General features: G+C 47.6%; 1 protein-coding gene across 2 annotated transcripts in view; it reads right to left on the bottom strand.

Moving 5' to 3' along the window:
* Positions 1 to 23,792, bottom strand: part of map3k1 (mitogen-activated protein kinase kinase kinase 1, E3 ubiquitin protein ligase) — a 42,691-nt gene that overhangs the window by 5,628 nt on the left and 13,271 nt on the right. The window contains exons 1-16 of one of the 2 annotated variants that reach the window (XM_072714816.1): positions 15,400 to 15,547; positions 13,434 to 13,584; positions 12,964 to 13,182; positions 12,424 to 12,624; positions 10,950 to 11,066; positions 10,552 to 10,700; positions 9,905 to 10,026; positions 8,618 to 8,699; positions 5,759 to 5,927; positions 5,395 to 5,658; positions 3,769 to 3,890; positions 3,371 to 3,462; positions 3,074 to 3,266; positions 1,262 to 2,492; positions 792 to 944; positions 291 to 453 (exon numbers count right to left, since the gene is read on the bottom strand). In XM_072714816.1, coding sequence (XP_072570917.1) covers positions 291 to 453; positions 792 to 944; positions 1,262 to 2,492; positions 3,074 to 3,266; positions 3,371 to 3,462; positions 3,769 to 3,890; positions 5,395 to 5,658; positions 5,759 to 5,927; positions 8,618 to 8,699; positions 9,905 to 10,026; positions 10,552 to 10,700; positions 10,950 to 11,066; positions 12,424 to 12,624; positions 12,964 to 13,182; positions 13,434 to 13,584; positions 15,400 to 15,419 — 3,448 coding nt within the window. In that variant the 5' untranslated portion in view covers positions 15,420 to 15,547. Of the gene's footprint in view, positions 1 to 290; positions 454 to 791; positions 945 to 1,261; positions 2,493 to 3,073; positions 3,267 to 3,370; positions 3,463 to 3,768; positions 3,891 to 5,394; positions 5,659 to 5,758; positions 5,928 to 8,617; positions 8,700 to 9,904; positions 10,027 to 10,551; positions 10,701 to 10,949; positions 11,067 to 12,423; positions 12,625 to 12,963; positions 13,183 to 13,433; positions 13,585 to 15,399; positions 15,548 to 23,792 lie in introns of those variants that run through there. The other variant, XM_072714815.1, reaches the window with a different exon arrangement.

The following is a 23,792-nucleotide window of genomic DNA, read 5'->3' on the forward strand; positions in this document are numbered from 1 at the left end:
TCCACTTCAAAAATATTCACATAATTTGTGGTTTTCATTTCCCTGCATTCCTTGGTTGTTTTCGATGCACATTGTACTGCATTAATGTCACATTACAGCACAAAAATATTACACATAATGCGACCCAGGAATATCACAGAAAGGCAGCACAAAACATTTTCCTTCTTTGTAAACATCAATATTTGACAGCACGATTTGTGCAGATAAGTGCCAGATAGCAGAGTTAAAGAACACGTGTCAAGCAGACTGTGCAGGGGGACAGCCCCAAGGACACAAGGTCGTGACCTCACCCGCCATCCACTCCACAAAGAGGTTGTAGTTGTTTTTCTCGCATGTCGCACCCAGCATGCGGATGATGTTGGGGTGGTTCAGGTGGCCCATCATGCGGATCTCCTCCCGTAGGGCCTCCACCACCTCCTCCTGCTCCGAGGACGTGTTGCGCACGTAGGTCACCTGGGAGACCAGGAGGTTTGGGTTGGCATTAATAACTGGTTTAACAAAATCACTCTGCTCATCTAATAGTCCTAGAACGTTCCGGAACCAAAATCAGGAGCCCTAGAACGGTGTTTCTCAAACTGGTCCTCAGGCACCCCCAGAATGGTCTGGCAGGGAGCTGAGAGGGAGCAAAAACGTGACCATTGGGGGGTTCCTGAAGACAGGGTGGAGAAACACTGGCCTACAGGACTTGCCCATGATGTGCAATAACAGACTAACCTCGATTGGCTAACACCTTTCAGATCAGGAAGCCCCTCCTTAGAGGACTAGTTCGCAGTTCGGGGGAGGTTCCCTACCTGCTTCACAGCCATCAGTGTTCCCGTGCCCACATCCTGGGCCTGGTAGCAGGATGAGAATGCTCCAAGGCCAATCTGCTGGCCCTTCAGCCATTCCGCTCCCTCTCTGTAGGGCTGTTTTGCTTTGGTGTGGCCAGGCAGAGTCTCTGGGGTCTGGGGAGGGCAAAAAGATGACCAGAAAAATAAATCAAACAAGACACGATGAAAAGAAGGATGGACAACCATCATAAAAGCTGTATTAGGGGATCCAGCTTCAGAAAAACTGGATGTGCTTTCATGTCAGCAAGAACTGGATTAGTAAGTGCTAAGCTAAGCTACAACACTGTCCCCCAGCACCTAACTGTGCTGACCACCAGAGGTCACCATCCACCAGGTGAGCACTAATTACGCTGACCACCAGGGGTCGCCACTCATTAGTTGAGTCAGCATCATCCTGCCACCCATCGATGATCCGGAGTAGGTGCACTTACATCCACCTGGATAATGATGACATCTTCCTCCTTGTCCACCTGCAGCTGGGGGATGGTGGGCAGAGCATCCTGCGAGGCAGACATGGCCATGACCATCGCCAGCGCCTCCTCCTCCTCCGCCTCCATCTTCTCCTTGCACTTCTGGTTCTGGCTCACGTCGTCGGCATAAGCATCTTCCTCCTCGCCGGCACCGGGCCGCCCCGGCGACAGCACGGCCACCTCCGAGCGGAAGGTGACTGTGCTCCCGGGGACGGCACCCTCAAGGAGGTCCTCCATGCTGGAGTTGAGCTCAACCGAGGCCTCCAGGCCCCGGCCGCTGTCCTCCACTGGGGTGAAGACGGTGTCCTCGCCGGGGATCAGCGGGGTGCCGCGGGCGTTTCCGGCATGGGCTGCATCTGCTAGATCCAGCTTCAGGTGGCCCCTGCCGAGCTGACCGAGTGTCGTGCCCCCCTCGACAGGAGGGGGGCGGGTGGGCTTTGGTCTATGGATCTGGCCAGAGGCAATGGGACGGGCCTGCGTGAAGACTGGAGCCGGCTTTTCGGGGTCCTTAGCGGTGCCGGGGCCCCTCGGGGGCGGAAACCTGCGCTGAGCTACAGGAGAGACGGCCTGCTTGGCGGGGATGAAGGCGTGAGGTTTGGCCTTGTCGGGGGTGGGGAGCGGGGGGGGGTGTGAGCCAGAGGGGGACAGGAAGGCCTGGGAGCAGTTGGCGCAAGGAGAAGAGGGGCCCTGGTTCAGCTGCCGACTCCTGGCTTGCACAGGCGGCTTGGTGCGTTCGGCGGACACTCCCAGGGTGGGCATCGCCAAGGTAACCCCCGCCAGCCTCTCAGCAACGTCCTCTGGCCCGCCAGGACACCCCCTGCTGGGCGTGCTGGGCTTCTTGCCGGGCAGCTGCACCGTGTGTGTAGGGGTGTTGTTCTCTGTGACGTCAGGGGAGTTGTGTGGCACGGAAGGTTCCGGCGGGCCTTCGACATGGGCCTCCTTGGCACCCAGATGGATGGCCTCCAGGATGTCCATCTCCTCGGCGATAGCCAGCAGGCGGCGGCGCATGCGAGCGTAGTGCGTTGAGCTGGTGGCGCTGAGCATGTCGAGCAGCTTGACGAAGACGTGGGGCACGCGAGCCACCATGCGGGCGGCGCTCAGGAAGACGCGGCGCGACAGCTTGCCCACCATGGAGTGCGAGTTATCGATGGACTGCAGGGCAAAGCTCAGCAGAGCCAGCAGCTTCTGGTACCTGCAAGGGGTCGAGGGCACATACCCGTAAGCCCTGGGAGCGGATATTCCGAACAAAAGATCATATCTGAAAACTAATGGCAGGTACAGGGGAGATTCTAGGGTTTTTTAAAGGTGGGAGCCACAAGAGGGGCCATGATTCCTAGAGAGGGGACCAACTTGGAGGGGTTTCTCCCCCTGGAGGGGTTTCTCCAGGGGCCAATCAGCTTTAAGATGGAACCAGTACCCATGTGGCTCTGGCTCTGGCTGTGTATTGTTTGTTTACTTGTCATATAATATTATTATTATTATTATTATTATTATTATTTGCCAGCAACATTAAGTGTATATGTATGTGATTTAAAAAAATCCTCAGAGCAGCAACAATACTTGGAAAACACACTGTCTAACCAATTTTTAACCTTTAATTTGTAGCCTGAAATACACTAAGTGATATAAATAAAACCAGTTTGTCCTTTAGGGCAACATTAATTTTCACAAAAATAAAATGTGTTTTTTATTCCTGAAGTGAATACTGCCTGCCTTGCAGCCTCTTCAGGCTGTCAGAGTACAGTGACCGTGACCCCTGCGGACGGGACGCACCTCTCTGCCAGGCTGTGGGAGTGCTGGGCGTCGCCGCCGGTGACTATGTGGGGGTAGAACTCGGCCGGGAACTCCAGCAGCAGGCGGTCTATGAGGCAGAGGCGGCCCAGCAGAGCCTGCCAGTTGCTGGCCTCCGTCTGGGGTCCCAGGATGCAGTTGAGGACGTAGTCGACCCCGCCGATGCCGATGGATCCTGGGGGAAGGGGGGGTGGGGGTGGGGGGGCCACAAATGCCATTTGTCTCCTGCGTAGAGAGACTCCGCACATGAGCGAACACGCACCGGGGGGGGTTACATACCAGCCTTCAGGATCTCCCTGCCCACTGCGAGCTCCCCCACCTGGCCCTTACAGAGCTCCAGCAGAGTGGATACAGACAGTTGGCTGGTGCGGCTGGAAAGAGGAAATGTACGGGGGGGGGGGCGTGAGCAGGCAGGGCTGGATCGTACACACGATGTGTGCTTTCCTACACAAGTACTGATAATGGGTAATACTGCTCTCCCGTTTGTCTTAAAACCGTAGCATCCTCTTCAGTCTCCTCTTCTTCTTGTAACTTTGGCCTGGTTTATATCTCACTATCAATACCATCATCCAGTACATGATGAATTTGCAAGCCTAACGTGCAATTACCTAGCCTACCACTAGATGGCAGAAGTAGGGCGTGCACAAGCCACACGGGACACGGGGCTACAAACGCACCTGTTGGCATCTGCACACTTCACCAGTATGGTCTCCACCACTGGCCGGAGCAGCTGCTGCAGGCGCGTCCGTTCCGACGGGGAGTGACAGGGGGTGTATACCAGCATGGCCCGTAGTGTTTTCTGGAGGGGGCCACAGACAGCGTTAAAGGCGGTGGTCCGGCAGACAGAGCGAGAACAGCCTGTGATAACAGCAGGAAGCAGCCATAGGAATGGCTGGCAAGGATCTCCAAGTGGTCTTCACTTCCCCTCTGGAAAGAAGAACATCCTGAGAATGCTTACACAGCAGCTTTTAATGCTGGAGCAGCACGGCCAGATGCTCGGGTGAACAACAGGCCAAACAGCTCAGAGCACTCCCCAACAGCAAACCGCCCTACACCTGAGAAGGCCAGGCCGGCACTCGCGCGGAATTGCGTGGAATGCCAAAATCTTAGACTTGCCACGTTCTGGTTCTGATAAATCCAAATCAGTAAGTCAGTCGGTCAGTCAAGTCTGCCTGAAGTGGGATTTAACTTCAATTGTCTTATTCAGAGGGAATAAATTACACACAAAACAAAACAAAAAAAATAAACAACAAAGAAAAATACCACGGAAAATGTCCACGGAAATAACTTCAGCTGAAGATCCCACCGCACCGCAGACAGGAGACCTCCTCAAAGCCATGATTAAACTCTAAGTCTTGCCCTCCCTTGAGCAGCTAATACCAGCGGTATTTTTAGCCCACGTATACCCCCCCCCAGTCACCCACCCTACCATTGTCTCCGTAGAAGAATACACCACTGGCCCATTGGTACGAAACATGCTGGAAAACTTGGAGCAGACAACATGTTTTCAGAAACTCTGCTTGCTGAATCAAATCCCGACGGGGTCTGAACACAGAAAAAATTATGCTGTTTTGCTCTTTGAAAGAGCAAAATAAGTCACAGATAAACATAATAGCAACAATAAAAATAATAAAAACCTCAGTCCTTTGTGTAGATCCCTGCTGTGCTGTGCACTTCCTGGTAGAAATGAACTTTAAAACTAAACCAGCAATCGACTGTTGACTTGAACTTTGGCCCGATTAAGACAAGTCTGTAGCTGGGTGCCAATCGAGCAGGCCTGTATTCAGTCAGTCCTCCAGGATAGGCCTTGTGGTTATGGGCTGAAACCCCATGTGACTCACATGGGACACCCACCTCTACAAGTCCACTTGGGGTCTTTGTGATCATGACTTATATATATATTTATACTTTTAATTTTGTACTTCAATGGCCAACAGCTTCCTGGATAATTCTTAATAAATTCTTTGGACCTGTTGGGTAACTGAAAATCTACAAGTAGGATAAATGCAATATAATTTTCTGCCCCTAAAGAAAGACAAAATAATTATACTTGTTATTCAGGGGAAAACCCCCCATTAGACCCAGAAACTGGTAGACCACATGTTGACAAGTTTGGTTTGGCTCGGGATAAATCGCAAGGAAAGACTGAACCGGTCGTTGCTCAACAAAGGTTCTGATTGGCCAGCGGCTGGTCAAACGGGCCCAGATGACAACGCACCGGTTTATAAACATGCCCTATCTGAAAAGTCTCCCCCCCCAGGAGGAGGAGGAGGAAAGTCTCAGGCGTATGGGTGGGGGCTTACCAGAGCGGCCACGTAGACCTTGTACACGGGGTCAGCACACACCATGGAGAGGACACTGCAGCAAGACTCCACCACCACGTCTCCCGATGCCTCGCACCCGCCTGCTGCCGACACCACCCCCCCGGGGCCAGCCCCCGGGCAGGAACGCTCCCCATTGGCCAGCAGGAGAGCTCCGCTGACATCGTGGGACAACCGACGCAGTGCCATCTCCCTGATGTTCCAGTTCCTGGAGAAGAGGCAGCCCACCAGCTCCATCCCGAACACCTGAGAAGATGCACATGCGTGGGTTTCTCAGCCAGGGACACACAGACGGGAAGATGGAGTCACACAGAGACATGAGGCTGAGGGAACTGACGAGCCTCACCCTGATCCAGGGCTTAGCCAGCTCCTTGTAGCTCTGGGGGATCTGCTGGACTCCATAGTGGGGAAGCGTGAAGTCGCCCTCCTGTGTCTGAATCGGACTCTCGCTGGGGGCCACAGTCTGGCCCTGGGGATGAGTTCCGGCGTTTTCCACAGGGGAGGCCGGCTCATGGCTACAAGCAAAAACCACACGTGGTCACCGACTTCAAACGAAGCCCCCACTACAAAGGCTTGCTGTCGTCATCTTAGATTTCATCATCTGCTAAACAAACTTCTAGACTACAGAACAGCCGAAATTCCAATTCAACTTGGTGAGGCAACAGGACAGTTGCTAACCCTAAACACAGCCAGCAGTTGGGTTCGGAAGAGATGAGTTATATATATCATGATAAAAAGAAGTTATTAGTGATGTTTTTAACAAATTTTTTAATTTTTGCAGCTTTAAACAGGAAAATGCACGTTTAAGTAACAGCTCACCAAATACAGTATTAAAAATCATTATATTTGGTTATATAAATATTAGGGCTGTCGAAATTAACGGGATAACACGGATTGATCCATCATCATGATTAATCTGATTAAAAATTTTAACGCAATTAACCCATCTGCAGCGCAGAATGACTCAAAATCCCTGAAATGTTTGTCAACCCATTTCGGCCAGTTTTGGTGCGTTCCATTTGCCCTGGGAGCTCATATTCCGAGTCGGATTCCGAGTTTTGAAGCCGGAAGTGACGGCATGCGCGCTCCCGTTTCTCGGGGATCCGAGAAATATCTCGGAGCAGCACAGAGGATCCTGAGTTCAGAATCCAAGATGGCTGCGCCTTTTATCAACAGAAGGGCAAGTTGTAGTTTTATACTGTTTAAGCCAGGGGTGTCAAACTGCAGTCCTGGGGGGGCCGAGCCCTGTGTAGCTTAGTTCTTTCCCTGTTCCACCACAAATGATTCAGCTCAACAGCTACAGTATGTGGTAATTAGCACAAGAAGTTGAATCAGGTGTGTTAAACGAGGGGAAACCCAAAAATGTGCAGGGCTCCGGCCCCCCAGGACTGGAGTCTGACACCTGTGGTTTAAGCACTACTTCTCATTTGTGGCTCATTAAATCGGTCGCACACACTATACCGTCCAACTTATCTGTGGACGTGTTGCTACGGAGTTTTATATGTAAAGCACTGCGCATAATGTGTTATCAACTGATATTGCTAACAATGGCAATTAACCGGGCTAGAACTGGATTTCATGATTAGTCGGATTATTTGTCAGATTTACGGTAGTTCAGGTCAATTGTAAGTGAAAGAAGATAAAGACCATTTAAACTGAGGTACCTTAAATACGACAAGTTGTCGGGCTAAGCAAAAAATCTTGCTTTTTGATATGGGTCCATGGTATTGCACTTCTGTGGCAGATGGAATGCATCCGACTCGTGTTCAAGATGTTCAATAAACATGTTAAGTGCATATATATTCCCCTTTTTTCTTGAGTCCGTTTGCTCATGCAAAATGAATTGTGATTAATATAGATTAAAAATTAATGATATTTAATCGTGATTAATCTAAATTAATCCACAGCAACCCTATGATTAATCTGATTAAAAAAATGTATCGTTTGACAGCACTAATAACTATTGAACTTTATAACTTTTGCTGATTAAAACACCCAGAAACAACAGGTGTGAATACATGCAATTAAGGGTGTGCTCCATTTGATCATGCGTGTGCAGACGTGCCCCTACACCAGCCGTCAATGGGGCATTCTTGATTTTGAGCCGCATTCACATCCTGAGGGATTATCAACAGTTAAGGTGACTCCTGGATATCATTTGAGACCAAGGCAGACGCACAGAACGAGGCCGAGTGCCTTGGTGTCTGGCTCCCGTAACCACACAGCCTGCTGATGGATTATGGGTAAGATGATGGATTCTGGGTAAGATGATGGATTATGGGTAAGCGAATACTCACAGTTTCACTCTGGACAATAAGCACCTTGGACAATGTATTCATTTTCCACTATTATTTTGTGGTGAATACCAACTATAGAACTATAGCACGTAAGCCTACTAAGTTGTTTTATACAACTATACACTATGACAACATTGGCTGCTGATGTTGAAACGTAGCAGGCCACAAAAGTAGAGATGGGTGGTAAGATCTATAAATCTTGCCACAATATCTACAGAGACACACTTCGAGGCTAAAGCAGATGGGATACCACTAAATAAAGTAGCAGTAGATGAGCAAATCAGTACAGCTCCCAACATCTGAATTAACTAGATGTGCAGTAAATTATGGAAATATTTAGTGTTATGTAAATGGGAATTTACATAACACTAGCCGTACTTCAGAAAGGAAAATCCAAAGTCATTCAATACTGATTTAAGAGAGTGAAAATCACTGGAAATCTCAAGTCTCTGGAGGATATCAACAGTAACAGAACAAGACAGACAGAGAGACCGACTCAGATTTCCAGCTGCTTCTGCATTCCTGTCTACTTCCAGTCATCCCATATACCAGCTGCCAGGGTAGTGGATGGGGTGGTCAGGATTTTAGGGGGAGGTCGTCTACATGAGTCTCACATGCTCATGTTCCCATGGACTTTTTGAGTCACGTCAGGCTGGTAGAACAAAGAGCTCCGTGTCGACCCACAGAGGCCATGTAGGAGTCACACGGCACCACAAGGAGCCGCCCCGGCCGGCAGAAAACGGGATGGGGCTCTCCAATGCCTCCGAAAACCTTGCCTTCCGAGGCTCGTCTGCCTCGTGGAGTGCCAGCTTGGAGTGGTCCCACATTTAGTGAAGCGTGTGGCGTCAGAGGTCACAAAAGCATCACGCGGGTGGGGATGAAATAAACAACGCAGACGTCATGGTTACCTGTAAAAGTCATGTGACTTCCACTTGGCCCTGCAGAGCGGACAGATGAGGGGTTCCTGGTTCCTCCTGCACTCCTCGGCCCCTGCAGAGAGGAGGAGACGCTCAGTAGGTTTCCGAGAGATGCTCCCCGATAGCCCATCGGAGAGGTGGGGGGTGAGGTTCAAGGCGTGCGAGCTGACGAATCAAACTTCCTCTGCGCTTTCATACGAAAGTGGAGAGGAAGGCGTCCTCAGCAGTACTGCGCTTTCACGGCCGACGTCCTCGCCTCCGAGTCGGCAGAATACAGATCAGCAGAGCGTAACAACAAAACTCAAAGTTACTCCCGCTTGCACATTTATATAAGCATGGAGGGATTCCGGCAATATCGCTGCTAACTCCTATTAAATGTGAGTATGTCCAATAACCTGACACGAGTACAAGCCAAAATCCAACACCGGCACAAGCCGGGAAAGGTAAGTGAAAGTGGCTGAATGATATGGGCGTCTTGGGATTACGGGCCACAGGTTGACCATGGCGAGTACTGAATCAGGTCGCCCTCTGCGGTGGAGCTCGTCCTGAGGACCGTGTTTATGTGGTGAAAAATACGACCCAGGGATTGGGTAGTGATAACGATGGATTAACATCATGGGAGATAAAGAAGTTGCAATTTAAAGCTCTTGGTCCCATACAACAATGAACAGGGTATATAAATGATTCAAGCGAAGGAAATCTAAAAGCCCCGGTCAAGAGACTCTGTAGTAACAATAAAGTGAAATTATTCATCGAGCTCTTCCGTAGCTCTAAGCTTACATAACACTGAGCCCTATTGTACGGCAAAGGCCAGCGAAGAATGCTAATGTCTTTGATCCGCAGCTCGGGAGAAATTTTTGGGGTAGCAGGGTCTTCCAGAAGCATTTTTTAGAAGTAATGAAGACAATGAAGACCTTATTTGGGTATACTACCATGTGGTTAGAGTGGGATCCAGTTACAGTTACAAACTCCTGATCTAGGGTACAAATTCTAAATCCATACTTTAAAAACGTGCATCCTATACTATACTCCACCTTACCACTCCACTATACTATACTCCCCTATACTATACTCCCTAATACTATAATCCCTAATACTATACTATATTATTCAATTACACTTATATTTTCTTCTCAAACAAATCTTTAGCAGCCCTGTCTCATAATTGTTAGCTATTGTAGGCATTATAAACTCAAGTTGAGGCAGAGAGCATAGACAAGCTTGCAGCGCACCCCCCCGAACAGGGGCTAAGGACAAGCGAGAGCGGCCGGGACTCACAGATGGACATGCAGTGGTGGTGCAGCTTGTTCCTGCAGCCCTCCTCACAGACAGTCAGGCTTTCCTCGTCCAGCATGTCCAGCAGACAGATGGGACACATCTGCTCTTCCTCGTCCTTCATGCTGCCGGGTAGGAAACAGGGATGAAACCTTTCCAGAACGTTCTAGAACAGCACCTCTGACCATTAAACCACCACACTACTTTGCCTCAAAAACCTGAAAGACCAGAAGCTCCTTCTCAGCACTTCACTACATTAACTTCAAAACAAACGCCACTACAGCACAGGCTTTGGTCACCCTAAGCACACAACTCCGTTTGAGACTGCAGTTTTCTCCTCACTGTAGACCTGTGGTTCTAAACTGATTTAGCCTCAGGACCTACATTTTTAACTGGTCATTAAGTAATGACCCCAATTTAAAAAAAAAAAAATAACGAAATTTTATTTCACAAAATTATACTGCAGTAATATAACAAGAACATACAGGACATAGTTCTTTCATAAACAGCCAAAAAAAAACAACAGAAGAAAAAAGATAAAAAAAATTTTAACCACAACCCACTTTTGGGTCGCAACCCACGAGTTGTGAATGAGTGCTGTAGACTTAATTATATCACCTCAAGGCTGCAATGAAGCTCACAGGTCATACCTGTTCTCGTTGCTGGATGTCGAAGTGCTGGAGGCACAGGATGTGTGCGAGTTGGACATGCGGGAGACAAACTTCTGAATGGTGTTCCTCGAGGGGGCCTTGATCCGTGAGCTTCGGCGGTTGTGATACTTCTGGAACAAGCTCTCCACCTAGACACCATGTAAAGTGAACACACAGCAAGTCCCTGTAGCTCTGTGCTAATAACTGTTTCCTGTAGAAAGGTGAGGCCTCACAAGCATGTTCAGGGCACCATCTCAGAGGACAAAACAAAATACGCTGGGTGGTGCTTTAAGAACCACGTGACCCCTACTTGACCTCACGCAACGAGGTCAAGTATTGACTCGCACCCTCAGATATCTTTTCGGCTTCACGGTGCGCCACCTTTGCCTGGACATTACCTCAAAGTTCTTCAGGGTCTTCCTCCAGAGAAGAGCGTCCGAGGGCTCCAGCTGGAAGACTCTCAGCATGACGAAAAGCACGTGGATGCAGAAGGTCCCCCTGCCACAGCTGCAGGTCTGCGGGGCGAGAAGGACGGCTTCAGAGTCGCAGAGTCGCGAATGTTCACCCCCGATGTGTTTTCACAGGATGCCGAGGGGACCTGACCTGGCCCTAGGCTAGGAGGAATTCCCCTCCAGTTCAGTTTCTTCTTAATTTGTCCTTCCCAGATTTCCCAAGACTAAATATTTACACAGGCGGATGAAACATGCTGACTACACCAACATCAAAGTGGAGTTAGCGGCTACTTTCATACTAAGCGGCTTTCTCCCAGACTATAGGCAGTAAACACACTGCAGGGGAAACACAGTTTGATAAACTTTCATCCCAGGCATTATTTCAACACCTCAGACACAGACAGCAGCAATACCTACACGTCCAAATACTAGCCTGCTAGGGTGTTAGCTAATTGGCTAGTAGTAGTGTGAAGTATGCAGAGGATACCATTAGGACAAAGGAAGCTGAAAAAAGCAGACGAGGTCATCAGGGAGACGCTCAGTAAGCTGAAGGAGGCCTCCTTCACCAAGGCTACTAAATAACGACCCCCGCCCACTCAAAAAAAATAAAAATAAAAAAAATACTTGAAGACAAAAGCCCAAACACCCTTAATAGCATAACCATCCCCACCTCTAATAACAGGCCGATGAAAAGCGGTTTCATCGCAAATAAATGACAGCGATTTTTTGAATTCCAATTGTTCTTACAAACACGCAGGGAGAGAAAAAAAACGGGGGCAGACAGTAACAGACATGGTTTCTTTTTAAAGCACGTTATTTTTAAACATTTGCGCTGCTCAGATGGGACAGCCAAAGTAAAGGCTACAAGCCTCAGGCGTCTAAAGTATTAGTGCACAGTGTAATGCTTATGTTTTTAAACCTAAAAAGATAATAAAAATGCTTCCCTTTTTCTCTTCAAAGCAAAACACATGCTCTTTAAAGCAAGATACAGTAGGAGAATGAAATGTGCCTCTTTAATAGCGATATGTATGTTGAAGATATCACAGCAGATGTGTTTATGATCCATGTAATACAATATTTACCCCGACAACCTAAATATTTGGCAAGTTAAAACTGTTCCCCAAAAAAGTCTATTATTTTCTCTTCCTCAATATCGACTTTGTTTTCTTTTATCATGCTTTTGGTCACATTACTGAACACATGTTCCAAGTGTGTCTTGTGACTGAAAGGCAAAGCGCTACCTCTGGTTGGCCACAAATAAACAAAAAACAGATCTGGGAATAAAACCTTCAGTTATCGCATAAAGGCTGCCGTGAGCCACCAAACACAGTTATCCTGGCTTCCCTTCAGAAGAAGTGAGTGCCTGTAAACACACAAGAGGTTCTGTAAGCACAACTCCACCATCCATCATCTCCTTTACCTGTGGCCCAATGAAAACCCTGTATTTGTTGTCAGGGCTGTCTCCTCCAATCAGGAAGGAGTTGGGTCCTATCTGCTGCAGCAGGTAGAGGCGGGCCCTCATCACCTTGTTGACACGGCGATTGGTTTCCTCGGGACTGTAGGGCGAGAAACCGTCGGGGGAGGGCGCTCGCCTGGGAGGGGTCACCCGGCCACTCTGGAACTACACGGAAAACACACGCATGGCTGAAACGCCCAGACACACACACACGTGACTCTGCTGTGCTGGCCAATGGGGGTTAACCCATGGCCTCGCCTGTTTTGACTGAAGGTGCAGTGTTCATCAATCGCTTAGTTTTGTCATAAATTTTGCACAGCTTGAGCTTGACAAAGGGCCAATCAGATTGTTTCTTGACATGTAGTTGATGATAAGCATTAAAGAACATGAGACAATAGAAAAATTAGAGTATATTTCTCGGTGGGGAACACGTTCAAACGGTTTTAAATCAAGTGTTCGGATCCGTCGACGATCCAGTGGCCCGACCCAAGACTTGGTACTTACCGGCACCGGGGAGGCCCTCTTCCGACGCACGCCGGGTGACTCGGGTTTGCTGACAGACCGGCCCGAGGAAGAGGAAGCTGAGGATGAGAATGGTCCAGGTGACGGGCTCCTCCTTCCTCGAGATAGGGGCGATGTAGTCTGAGCATCAGGCCCTCCACCGTCGGCCCCCCGGCAGCCCGCCTCACTCCCATCAGGCCGCAGGGGGATGGGCTTCACGACCTGCCAGCAGGGGGGGGCGGGGGAGTCAGCTGAAAGTGTACTTTTCACCCCCCAGGAACGTCACTATTTAGGTTAAACTTTTTGTTTTGTTTTCAGCTAAATCCAGAAAATGTCTTTGCTGCAGGTGCAAAGGAGTTGACCAAACCATCTACTGAGGTTAAGAGAGAACCATCCAGGGCAATTAAAACCGCTAGCGGGACATATTTCATGTTGATCGGTTGAGGGCCTGGGGGGCCCCACAGGGGACTCACCACGGGGCCCCTGCGGCTCCGCCTCTCCAACCACTCGTGCTTCCAAGTGGGCATGCAGGTGGCCTTGAGTTTCTCGCGGATCATCCGCTCCTCCGGACGGTCCTCCATCTTCTGCAGGCCCCGTGGCGTGTCCTTGCTCTCCATGTCGCGACTGGCGTGGGGAGGGGGGATAAGTGGTGTTAGAGACCAGCGGTCTGTATCTGCCGCCCTTCCTCTTCAGTCCAACACAAACCCACACGGGACATGGAGTCCATGCTGCCAAGCACCACAGGAACAGTTTCTTACAAAAAGGCTCTGAAGTAACCAAGTTCTTGTGTGATTCGAAGCTACAGCATTCTGTTCTTTTACATTTACAGTACATTCTTCATTTATTTAGCAGATAGTTTATAAACTAACAACCCTTTTTAACCCTCTTTGAAAGCAGGATCAGACAGTCCTGGGAACAACTTGGGGGTTAAGGGCCTTGCTCATGGGCCCCATGGTGAAATCACCCAGGGATTTAAACCAACAACCTTCTCATCACAACCACAGCATCGTAGCCGTAGCCCCAACTGTGAAAACTACAGTCACTCAACGGTATTGCTAAGGGCTAATAACAAAAAAGCAACATGATGCCATCCTGAAAACCCGAACAAGCCGTGTGTGTGTGGACTGACTGACGCCGAATGGGCTCCTATCAACCAAAAAAGAGCCATTCTGAGCACTGGGCTTCCGCAGCACCCAGTGGTGTGAAAGACCAAGCCAAACATTTAGAGAATCCGCCAATGTATTTTTACAGCAGAGCCCTTCCTTAAAGGACAGAGAAAACAGACCAAAGCACCCCCTACCCCCCCACCATTATTTAAAGGCAGCGGGGGGGAGGGAGGGGTATGGGACAGCCCAAACTGGAGGATGTTATGATAAGACGGCAGAGCAGTCAGGGAGCATTAGATTTACAGAGCCTCGCACAAAAACAGGGGCCCCTGACAGCTGCAACACCAGGGCTGGGCATGGTCTGGGGGGCCGACACAGAGATAGGCAGTTTCAGTAATGACACCTGGCACTTTCACAGGACTGCCTCAGGGGGAGCCTTAATAAAACTACTAAACAGGGCGCCCCCTTGTGAAAGTATGACATCCTGCAAGTGTTGCACTTTCAGACTACTACAGAACCCACCTGAAAATTGTCCAAAACAAAAAACCACGCAAATAAAAATGTTTAATGTGTGTGCGTGTATGTATATATAAATTATGAATACAAGTCAGATCTGCAAATGTTTAGAGAGTTATCTTTTGTTTATTCAATTGACTTACATTTGAAGGAACCTAGTAGTCTAGTTTTGAATTCTCTGCGATACGCTATCTTGCTCTGGCCAATGTTTATCTGCACGAGAGGAGCTGACCCTGCACTGCAGGCGTGCCAAACGAAACCAGAATGGAGCCAAGAATTATTAACTAACACGTGATAACAGATCTGCTCAACACCAACCAGCATGTGGAGTTAAAAAAAATGCTAAAGAAATAATAAGTGAACACAGATAACAGCAAGGGTTATTCCCAGATTTTCTTGCAGATAATGACTGATTGTTTGTCCTTCATGTAAGAAAAACAGTCACTACTACAGGAACATTGAACACAGCGTAGCTGAAAAACACAGGAATTATAAAACGACTTCTGACATGTAGTCGGCTAAATGTCTGTGTGAGCCAGCAATTCCGCAAGTTGCGCAATTATAGTTACAATAATGATCGATAAAAACCATAAAGATAATATCTGCAATCACAATAGATTTGTAACATTGACCTGTGGTTGCAAATTCAGATTAGCTGCCATTCATTGATAGTGTATGATAATGTCAAAATATGGCTTTATTAACCTTGTAAACGCTAAACACACACAAGCACATTCAAGACTTAACAGATTGCAACACAAACAAAAAGTTAAATCTTAAAACCCATCTAAATTGAGAAAAAAAAAAAACAACTTACAAGTGTGATTCTGAATCCATTACCCCGTCTGAACACGGACTGTAAATAGTGTCAGACCTGGTTACCCAAGAGATGCATGTTTCCGTAGGATACAGAGCAGCGCTAAACGAAAGAGATTAAAAACTCAATGTGACGATGCTTCCTGCTCACCAAAAACTAGAAGAAGATTTAAAGACACCACAACCAGGAAATGTGTCACACATACGTCTTAAAATATCTCAAAGAGCAACTCACAAAAGCCTTCTGATGAAAATGAAAAACCGCACAGGTTACTTCACATTTAACTGGCATTGCCACTGAAAGGCAACAATTTCATGTTTTGTCCATACTTTTGTGAAAAAAAAATGAAAATGGAGTTGTAGTGAGGACTGGAATCCAGAAGATAGGAGGGGAGTATCCTGACTTTTAGTGTAAGATGTCCTTTTTAAAAGGAAAATGCTTGTACTGCCAATACAAAAAATAAGTTGTGTAAATTTGACTCAAGACCTAATATAATTTGGAAACATTAATATCTCTAGGCAATGTTTTTTCCCGTAGGTGACCTTTTTATACAAAAACCCTCCTCAGTATAGCTATTGCAAGCATTGCGAGCAACATGGACAGAATAATTCAGTATTAATGCGTTTCCCCAACTCTTACACACCACAGAGAGTGTGGTCTTTAAAAGCAGACCATCATAAACACATAGCCTCACTTTGTGGAAAGTACATCAAGAAAAAGCTTGACTCATGGTTAAAATGTAAGAGAAAGCAAGGCTGTATTATTCTAACCAGGATTCCTTTGAAACTGCAAAAACATTTTGTGTCCCAGGCCAGGATAGAAAGGGGATGAGAGTTCAGCATGTCGACTTTGGGTGAAACAGAGAGGCAGTAACCTGGCTCTCGTGTGACAGCAATCCCACAGTTCTGCTGGCCGGGGAACAAAGAGGCATTGTGGGCCGTGCAGGTGGGATGCAAAAAGGCGCTGCAGTGGGAAATCTATTTCCAGCACCCACGTAAACTGAGACCGGACCCTCAGAGTGTGTGTGTCTCAGTCTGTAATTATTACATTGAGGGGACCAGATTTCCCGACAATGTGATTAGAAATCAGTAACTTTTTACCTGTGGGGACTTTTTCAGTCCCAACAAAAATAACCTAAATTTTTTACAAATCTGTGAAGTCAATCAAAACACTAAATGTGCCAAAAGTCTTGTATTAAGTTACTTATGGATGAGCTTAAGGCTGGGTAGGGGTTAAGGTGGGATAAAGGTTATGAATGGAAAGCCCCCATAAAAATATAAATATGTGGAGTATGAGTGTATGTGTGTGTGCGTGTGCATGAGAGAGAGAGAGAGAGAGAGACAGAGACAGAGTGTTCTATCAGGGACAGTGGGCCCCGCACTCAAAGCACAATGGGGGCACCTGGCATTGTTGGGACAATTCCGTAGGATTAACGGACAACCACAAAAGACTGCAGAAAAAACCCATATAATCCTTAAGGAGTTAGAGCGTTGTGCAGACCATAAGAGGAGTGGTAGAAGGAACTTCTATGAGCAAAAGGCTACAAGTTCCATGAAGAGGAGCGTCTGTTTTGCAAACACAATGTATACAGCTCAGATGAAGCGAGGACTGAACTGTGAACGTCGCTTTGAAGAAAAGGGCAGTGAAGAGAACACCGGAGCCGCACCCAAACATGGCGACCGTACACAAACACAGCAACTGTAACCAAAGAGAGCAGGAACACAGGACTGAAAGCAGCGCTAGACTTGATCTCAGCTGTCGGTCCAGCAGTGAGCTTCAGACTCATAGCTGCACATCTGGGTCCGCTGTCTGGACTCCTTGCTGCGGACGATGTTGAGGTCTACAGCAGGAATTCTGTACCATAACCACCTCATAATATACATTAAAACGGCAGGACAGAGTCCAGACGGTCCCCCACAGGGACAATATACCATTTACATACAGGATGTCCTGCCTCTCGCAGATTAAACAGTTGACTTCTCACCCCCAGGATAGGAAGATGAATCCTGACAAATATCTCTGAAGCCACAGGCAGCAGCTGGTACAAGTTACATGCTCATCGTAATATTGCTCCACAGCTTCACAATGAACCAGTTAACGCGTCAGAAATAGAACCAAAAAGGTCATGCGGTGTTAAGTGGGGTGAGTGTGTGTCTGTGTGTGTGTGTGTGGGGGGGGGGGATTGAATGCCCAAGAGCAGTCCATGATCTCCTACTGCCCATTCATCTTTAGTGGACCCACGTTTCACGTCGTAACAATACTCATTTTCAGAGCGCTTTCCGGAACCCAGAGCGCCCCGATAACTGGGCTGGCTGGCGAAGCAGCACTGCATGGAAGTATTCAGGCCGGGCGGCAAAGGAAGGCGTGTTAGCGGCGATCCGGCACAGCTGAGCCAGGCTGGTTTGGGAAAAAGGGGGCGTGCAACTGAATGTTATCTTTGGCATCAGGTAACCATGGAGAAGTCTCTGTCTAGAGGGGGGCTGTGGGATGGGATCATGAGACACTTACAGTCCATCACAATCACTCACTTTTTTAAGGAACCCTGAGCTAGCAAACTGGTCATATTCTCAGAACATTGACATGGCTATGATAGCACATTTAGGTCAGTCACTTGCCTGATTTTGGAAAAATAAAATCAATAAAATCCCAGTCAAAATTACCCCCCAACCCCAAAAAAAACACAGGAACCCTCCCTAAGAGATATGTGATACTCTAAAGTCCAGACTTCCTCTTTCATGTGCACGTACAGCACAGTTACAAAAACAAACAGAAAAAAAGGTTCATGACAGGAAATGACTCGCAGCAGACATCCTGAGCGCAGGGAGGACGTCAGAGACCAGGACAAAGACGGCTGCCATTTTCGCTGCGTCTGTATCTCACACTGAATAAAACTGAAACCCTGAACAGCTCTGCACAGTTAAGTGTTTACTAAATTGTGTAACGTGCAAATGCAGTGCAGCACTATTGTATCAATTCTTTGTTGCTGGCAATTAAGAACACAGTGTATTGTGTGATTGTGTATGTGCACGGGTTTGTATGCATCACATGCGGACAAGACCTATTGCGGGGACTCGATATAAATGCTTCAATTTTAATTAAAAAACTGAGAATGCAATCAAAAAAAAAAAATAGCCAAAGTCTTGTATTTTGTTTTGGTTACTTAGGGTTAAGGTTAGGGCTGGGTAAGAGTCACCATAGTTAGGATTAGGGTTATGCCTATAGAAATGAATGGAGAGTCCCCACAATGATAGGAGTATATGAAGTGTGTGTGACGCACTTGTGTGTCCTGCATCCCATGCTTACTAGGCTGGACTTCATGTTCACTGGGATCACAGACTAGATAAGCAGTTATTGAAAATTGCATGGATGTCACCATCCAGATGTCACACGGCAATTTGGAGCAAGCCTGGCACCACCCAACGAAAGCAAAACATACTGCAAGAATTTAAGCTGCAAACAAATGAGGCAATGGAGGAGCGTAGCAGAATAGCCTGGTGACCACCTCCAGGCCAGCCGGAGAGAGGCTTCTGTTTTACCTCCCGCAAAGCCTCTTAGTGGCTGCCCGATGCCCCACGCGGTCTGCCAACAGAGGGCCGGGAAGCTTCCTGGAGGGCGTCACAGGAGATCGACTTTCATTCATCATTAAAAACCCACCAAGGGGTTGGAAGACTCAGCCACAGGCTGCATTCGTCAAGACGGCGTGTCACAGTGACACCGTTCTGGCAGATTCTCCCGTTCTGTGGCCCCGTCGCGCTGAGCCAACAGAAGATGTTAATTAGGGTGAGAGCGTTTGATCGACTGCAATGTGTGTTCAGCATGAAGTGAATAATCAACAGGACCTTCACTTCAGGAAGGTCACTGCACAGAAAATATGCTGCATATATGATAAATATCTAAATTTATAAACGATTTACTAATGACAAAATAAGACTTTCGGGGTGGGGGGGGATAACTTGGCAGTAGTTTATAAGATTTTATAAACTTCCCCCCATGCAAAACTGGTTTGTATAACTGCCATTTTAAAAAAGCTTGCATAAAAATTGCTCATCCCAATAAACTTTTTATTTATAAAAATCATAGTTGGCACAATCGTATCTCAAAGGAATGCATCGCTTATGTGACAGTAACAGATATTTCTAGTCATCAAAGTCATGCTAAATGAAAACTGGTTAGCAACAGAAAAGCATTTAGCACAGAAAGACGACTGTAGACGTCCACAAAACCCTCTGTGGCGATCCTATACCGATTTGTGGTTTGCCCTGTCGCCATGGCTCTACTTAGCCAGCTAGATTTACAATAATGCACTCAAAGTAAAGAGGCTTTTACTTGCCTGAATGTGAAATATGTACACCAGTCATACCTTTAGCTCATTACTGGACTGTATGCATCCAGTCTGCTCTCCACTTGTTTTTCTATGAAGCATTATAATACTGGATTGTTTTATCCGATATCATGCATCAGTTTGATGCAATAATGTAGATCATTTTACTTGACACTGACTTTCATTCCAACAGCTCCACCATCTACACTTCCACCTAGATGTATCTGCTCACTGAGGGAGCCATTTGCATCAGTAGTGGTATATTTTATGCAGAAGACTCACCAGTAGGGGTGATGGAGGATTGTAGAACTAAGAGGAAACAACAGGCAAAGCAAAAAAGTTGCATGCGAATACTTAAAATTAAATTTCATGTGATTTTCATGAGCGTTACTTTTGCGGCAGGAGGATGTTTAGCGATGCTCAGAGCCGTCTTGAAAACCTGGGGATGTGGTTCTAGTGGCTGGACACAGGAGCTTCCAAGATACAAATAAGGGGTCAAACAGCGTAATTCCCAGGGGGCCAGACACACCCAGACAGGTTGGATCACCTCTGAAATTAGGAACTGTCACATTCGAGGCCTGGAAAGGGCTTTTATTTTTGGAGGTAATGTGAAACTTATGTATTACTGCAAATAACTGCCGAATAACTTCTGAATTTAGAGCAGTCGGTGACCGATGGCCCCACATTCTGCCGTTTCGCCAGCCACAAGCCCCCACGGTGCCATAACTATTGTGAAAACACAGTTGCCAAGGACACTGAAGCCAACACACTTATAATCCAGCGGGCAGCCAGGATTGTAAAACCACAGGGGTGTCGTGTACGCAGGAAACAGCCATGTTACGGCAGGTTACGGATGGGCAGTCCGAGCAAACCGGGGAAAGGTGAGGTGTCAAGATCCACAGACAGATGCTGTTTTAATTCAAATAAAATGTTTATTCAGGTTTATGGTAATGCTTTGCAGATACCATGTTCTTAAACTTACTGGGAAAGAGAAAAATCAGGACGATAGCAGACTGAAGGTCAAGCCATTGTTTTTGCAGGTGGAGAGGGTGATGTGGGAGGTGTGTGTGTGTGTGTGCACGCAAGTGCACGTGCACACACACACACACACACAACTTTTTCATCCCAAGGCTCAGCGCTGGGTTCCGGAATGCTCATGGAATGCGGCGAAATTCCTTCCACCACCCATTGCCATTCGAAGCACTCAGCCCCCACAGTGGACCATGACCCCGTCACCCCAGCACCACCCCCGTCCTCTGGCCTCCACCTTCCGCTCACTGTGGGGGGGCCAGAACGTTTAACAATTCTTCAGAAGAGCCGACTGCCCCAGTGCCCGGCAGTAAAACAAGGAAATGGCCTTGTTTTTGTGGCCAAGGTTATATTTTAGATGGAAAGACATCTCACTGAACCATGAGTGCCGGGGGCGGGGGGGGAGGGGGGGGATTCCCAATACTCTCAAAAAGGAGGCCAAAAGCATAGCGACAATCCAGTAAACCCACTCCTGAATCAGCTGATCTCAGTTTTTATGGACTGTCTCTTACATCCAATCTACCCCCCCCCCTCAAAGAAATGCACCCCTCCCACCAAAACTCCCAGCATGTCAGCATGATTGTGCAGAGTGCACTGACAAGTAGACAGCCAATTAATGGCCCCACTACCTCGGCATGCTAGAAGTGGAGCACTGCATGCTGGGAAGGGGGAGGGAATCCACCCTCCATATCCCTAAACAAAACATAGGTCGGCATGTTAAGAGCGGGCAAAGGGCTTTGGGCAAGAGCTTTCAGAGAGGTTCCGCGAAGCGCTGAGGCGGAACGGTCACCGTTTCAACATTCTCCCCGTTACACAAGATAATCTGAGAAACTGTCGATTCAACAGACACAGTTCTCAGAACTACGCGAGAGTTCCCGCTTCACAGTGACATGTAATGGCATGAGTTGCTCAACATTCGTAACCGTTTACTTCCCCATTTCTTCCAGTGCTTTTGGATCTCCCATAGAAAAAGAAGTCAGTGAGCCAAGAAGAAAATGCAGCCAATGCAAACAGATGCGCGATGTTCACTTGTCTTGAACACGAATTTCCTGGAGAAGCACCCAATGTCTGCATGATCGCTGAGCCTTGAAGCGGAAATGTGGAAATGCCTGTTTGCTGATCGCTTATGGTACAGTCCAGTAAAAGGTTCCCTTGCTTCATTTGGGTGTGGATGGACTGAGAGAACGCAACGCCTTCAGAAACCACCTCTACAAGGTTTATGCAGGGCCAAGGATATCAAGTACACTCAAATACTGAACCTTCACATATTGGTTGTAGCAATTCCACACCAGCCCAAGGGACCTAGGACCCTCAGATACCAGTTCTAGCAGGTTCATACCAGCAGGACACACACTACTAGCAGTGCATTCCTCTGAATTTGAAGTGTGGCCCATTAGCACGCAAGCGATTTAGCATTTCTTGAAACAGCGTCCGTCTGTTTACAGTCTCACAGTTCATCATGAGCCTCCTTAAGCGTCAAGGCAATTTCGCAGCCAGTATCTTGTTTTATATGCATCGCAAATATGCATTTCATAAGAAAACAAGAGCCCCTCAGAATCTACAGCGGAATGCAGGAACTATGCTGGGGTGCCGGTGGCCTTTTCGTGACGCCGCCGCCGTACCAAACAAGCTAACATTAGCATTTAAACTGTTTCAAATAAACCGAGCAAGTGAAAACACGCCTTTGAGCGTGCCGGTGTCAGACTAGCTAAAGCACTACTCCACTCGACCTGTACGGCAGCACATGCCAACTTTTTAACCTTTAAGGGCATCACTACAACCTTAAAAAAATAAGCTACTAAAAGCTAAACACAGACATCAGACGCTCTCGGTCCGGTGTGCAGCATGTAAACATCTATGTGAAGCTATATGCATTTATTGCAACTCCGTCGCATTCAAATAGCAACTCTTACAGTAATAAAGAAAAAGAAACAAGGATTCTGCAAGAACTCATGATGTGGTTGTTCATTTCCAAGCAGCGGAAAAGTGTGAAGGCGGGGCCACGTACGAGCGGCCACACAGCAATGAGAGCTGACACGGGGGAAAAACAATGGAGCCAACTATCTCAGGCCCAGCAGGTAAGTAAGCTAAAACAAAAACTATAACCCCCTCAAGAGAGTAAGGGGGTGTTGCTATGCGGCCTGAGAATCGTACCTGGAATCGCTCATAACCCTTTGTGCACCAATTCAAACTGCGAGCCGGCCTCTCACCTGTACCCACAATCCCCCACTAAAAACTGTCACAATCACACGTGCGACAGATGATTTACCAGGAATTTGGGCCACTTCTACTGAGAACGAGATGTATGTCCACCCACCAGCACCCCCCACACCTACCCGCACCCCCCAAGACCCCCCTCCCCCTCCTGTTTGCTTCCTCTTTAGGTCACCGGCAAACAAATCCTGGCAGTTAAATTCTGACGTTCAGTCATACAGCTGGCCTGTCCCGACTCAGCCGTACAAATTTAGAGGCCATAAAGCAGCCCTCATCAAGATGACCACCACAGCAAAGCAGAGACACAAACCTCCATAACAAGCAAAATGAATGCAACAAAACGAAAACAGTAGCAAAACAAAAATGGTAGCAAAACAAAAACAGCAAAACAAGCAGCTGGCTAATCAGCCTCTGCATGCTCAGACACCTGCAGCTTCATTACTAGCTGTGGAAAAAACTCCCCCCACTTGTCTTTATTGCCACAAAGTAACCTTCAGCTTTTACACCTCAACTGTACACAGCAAAAGTAATTCATCTCTGTCTGTATTTGAATCTCTGGTTAACTCCTGGCTTTGACAGTGAATTTTCCCTCATGGATTCCAAAATAAGACGATACATGAGGGACAGACGACAATGGACCATAGCATTGCTGCCCAAATTCTCCATGATGTGCCTGGAAGCACAGGGGGGTGCCTCTCAACCTGGACATGGGGAGCCCCAGCTTCTGCCAGGGCAAAGCTGATAGGACAGCGGGCAAACAACAACAGACGATCCGGACAGCTAGACTTCTATTCGGCTCATTACTCACATCATCGCTCATAATAACAGG

Source organism: Paramormyrops kingsleyae, chromosome 7, assembly GCF_048594095.1.
Source record: "Paramormyrops kingsleyae isolate MSU_618 chromosome 7, PKINGS_0.4, whole genome shotgun sequence".
NCBI lineage: Eukaryota > Metazoa > Chordata > Actinopteri > Osteoglossiformes > Mormyridae > Paramormyrops > Paramormyrops kingsleyae.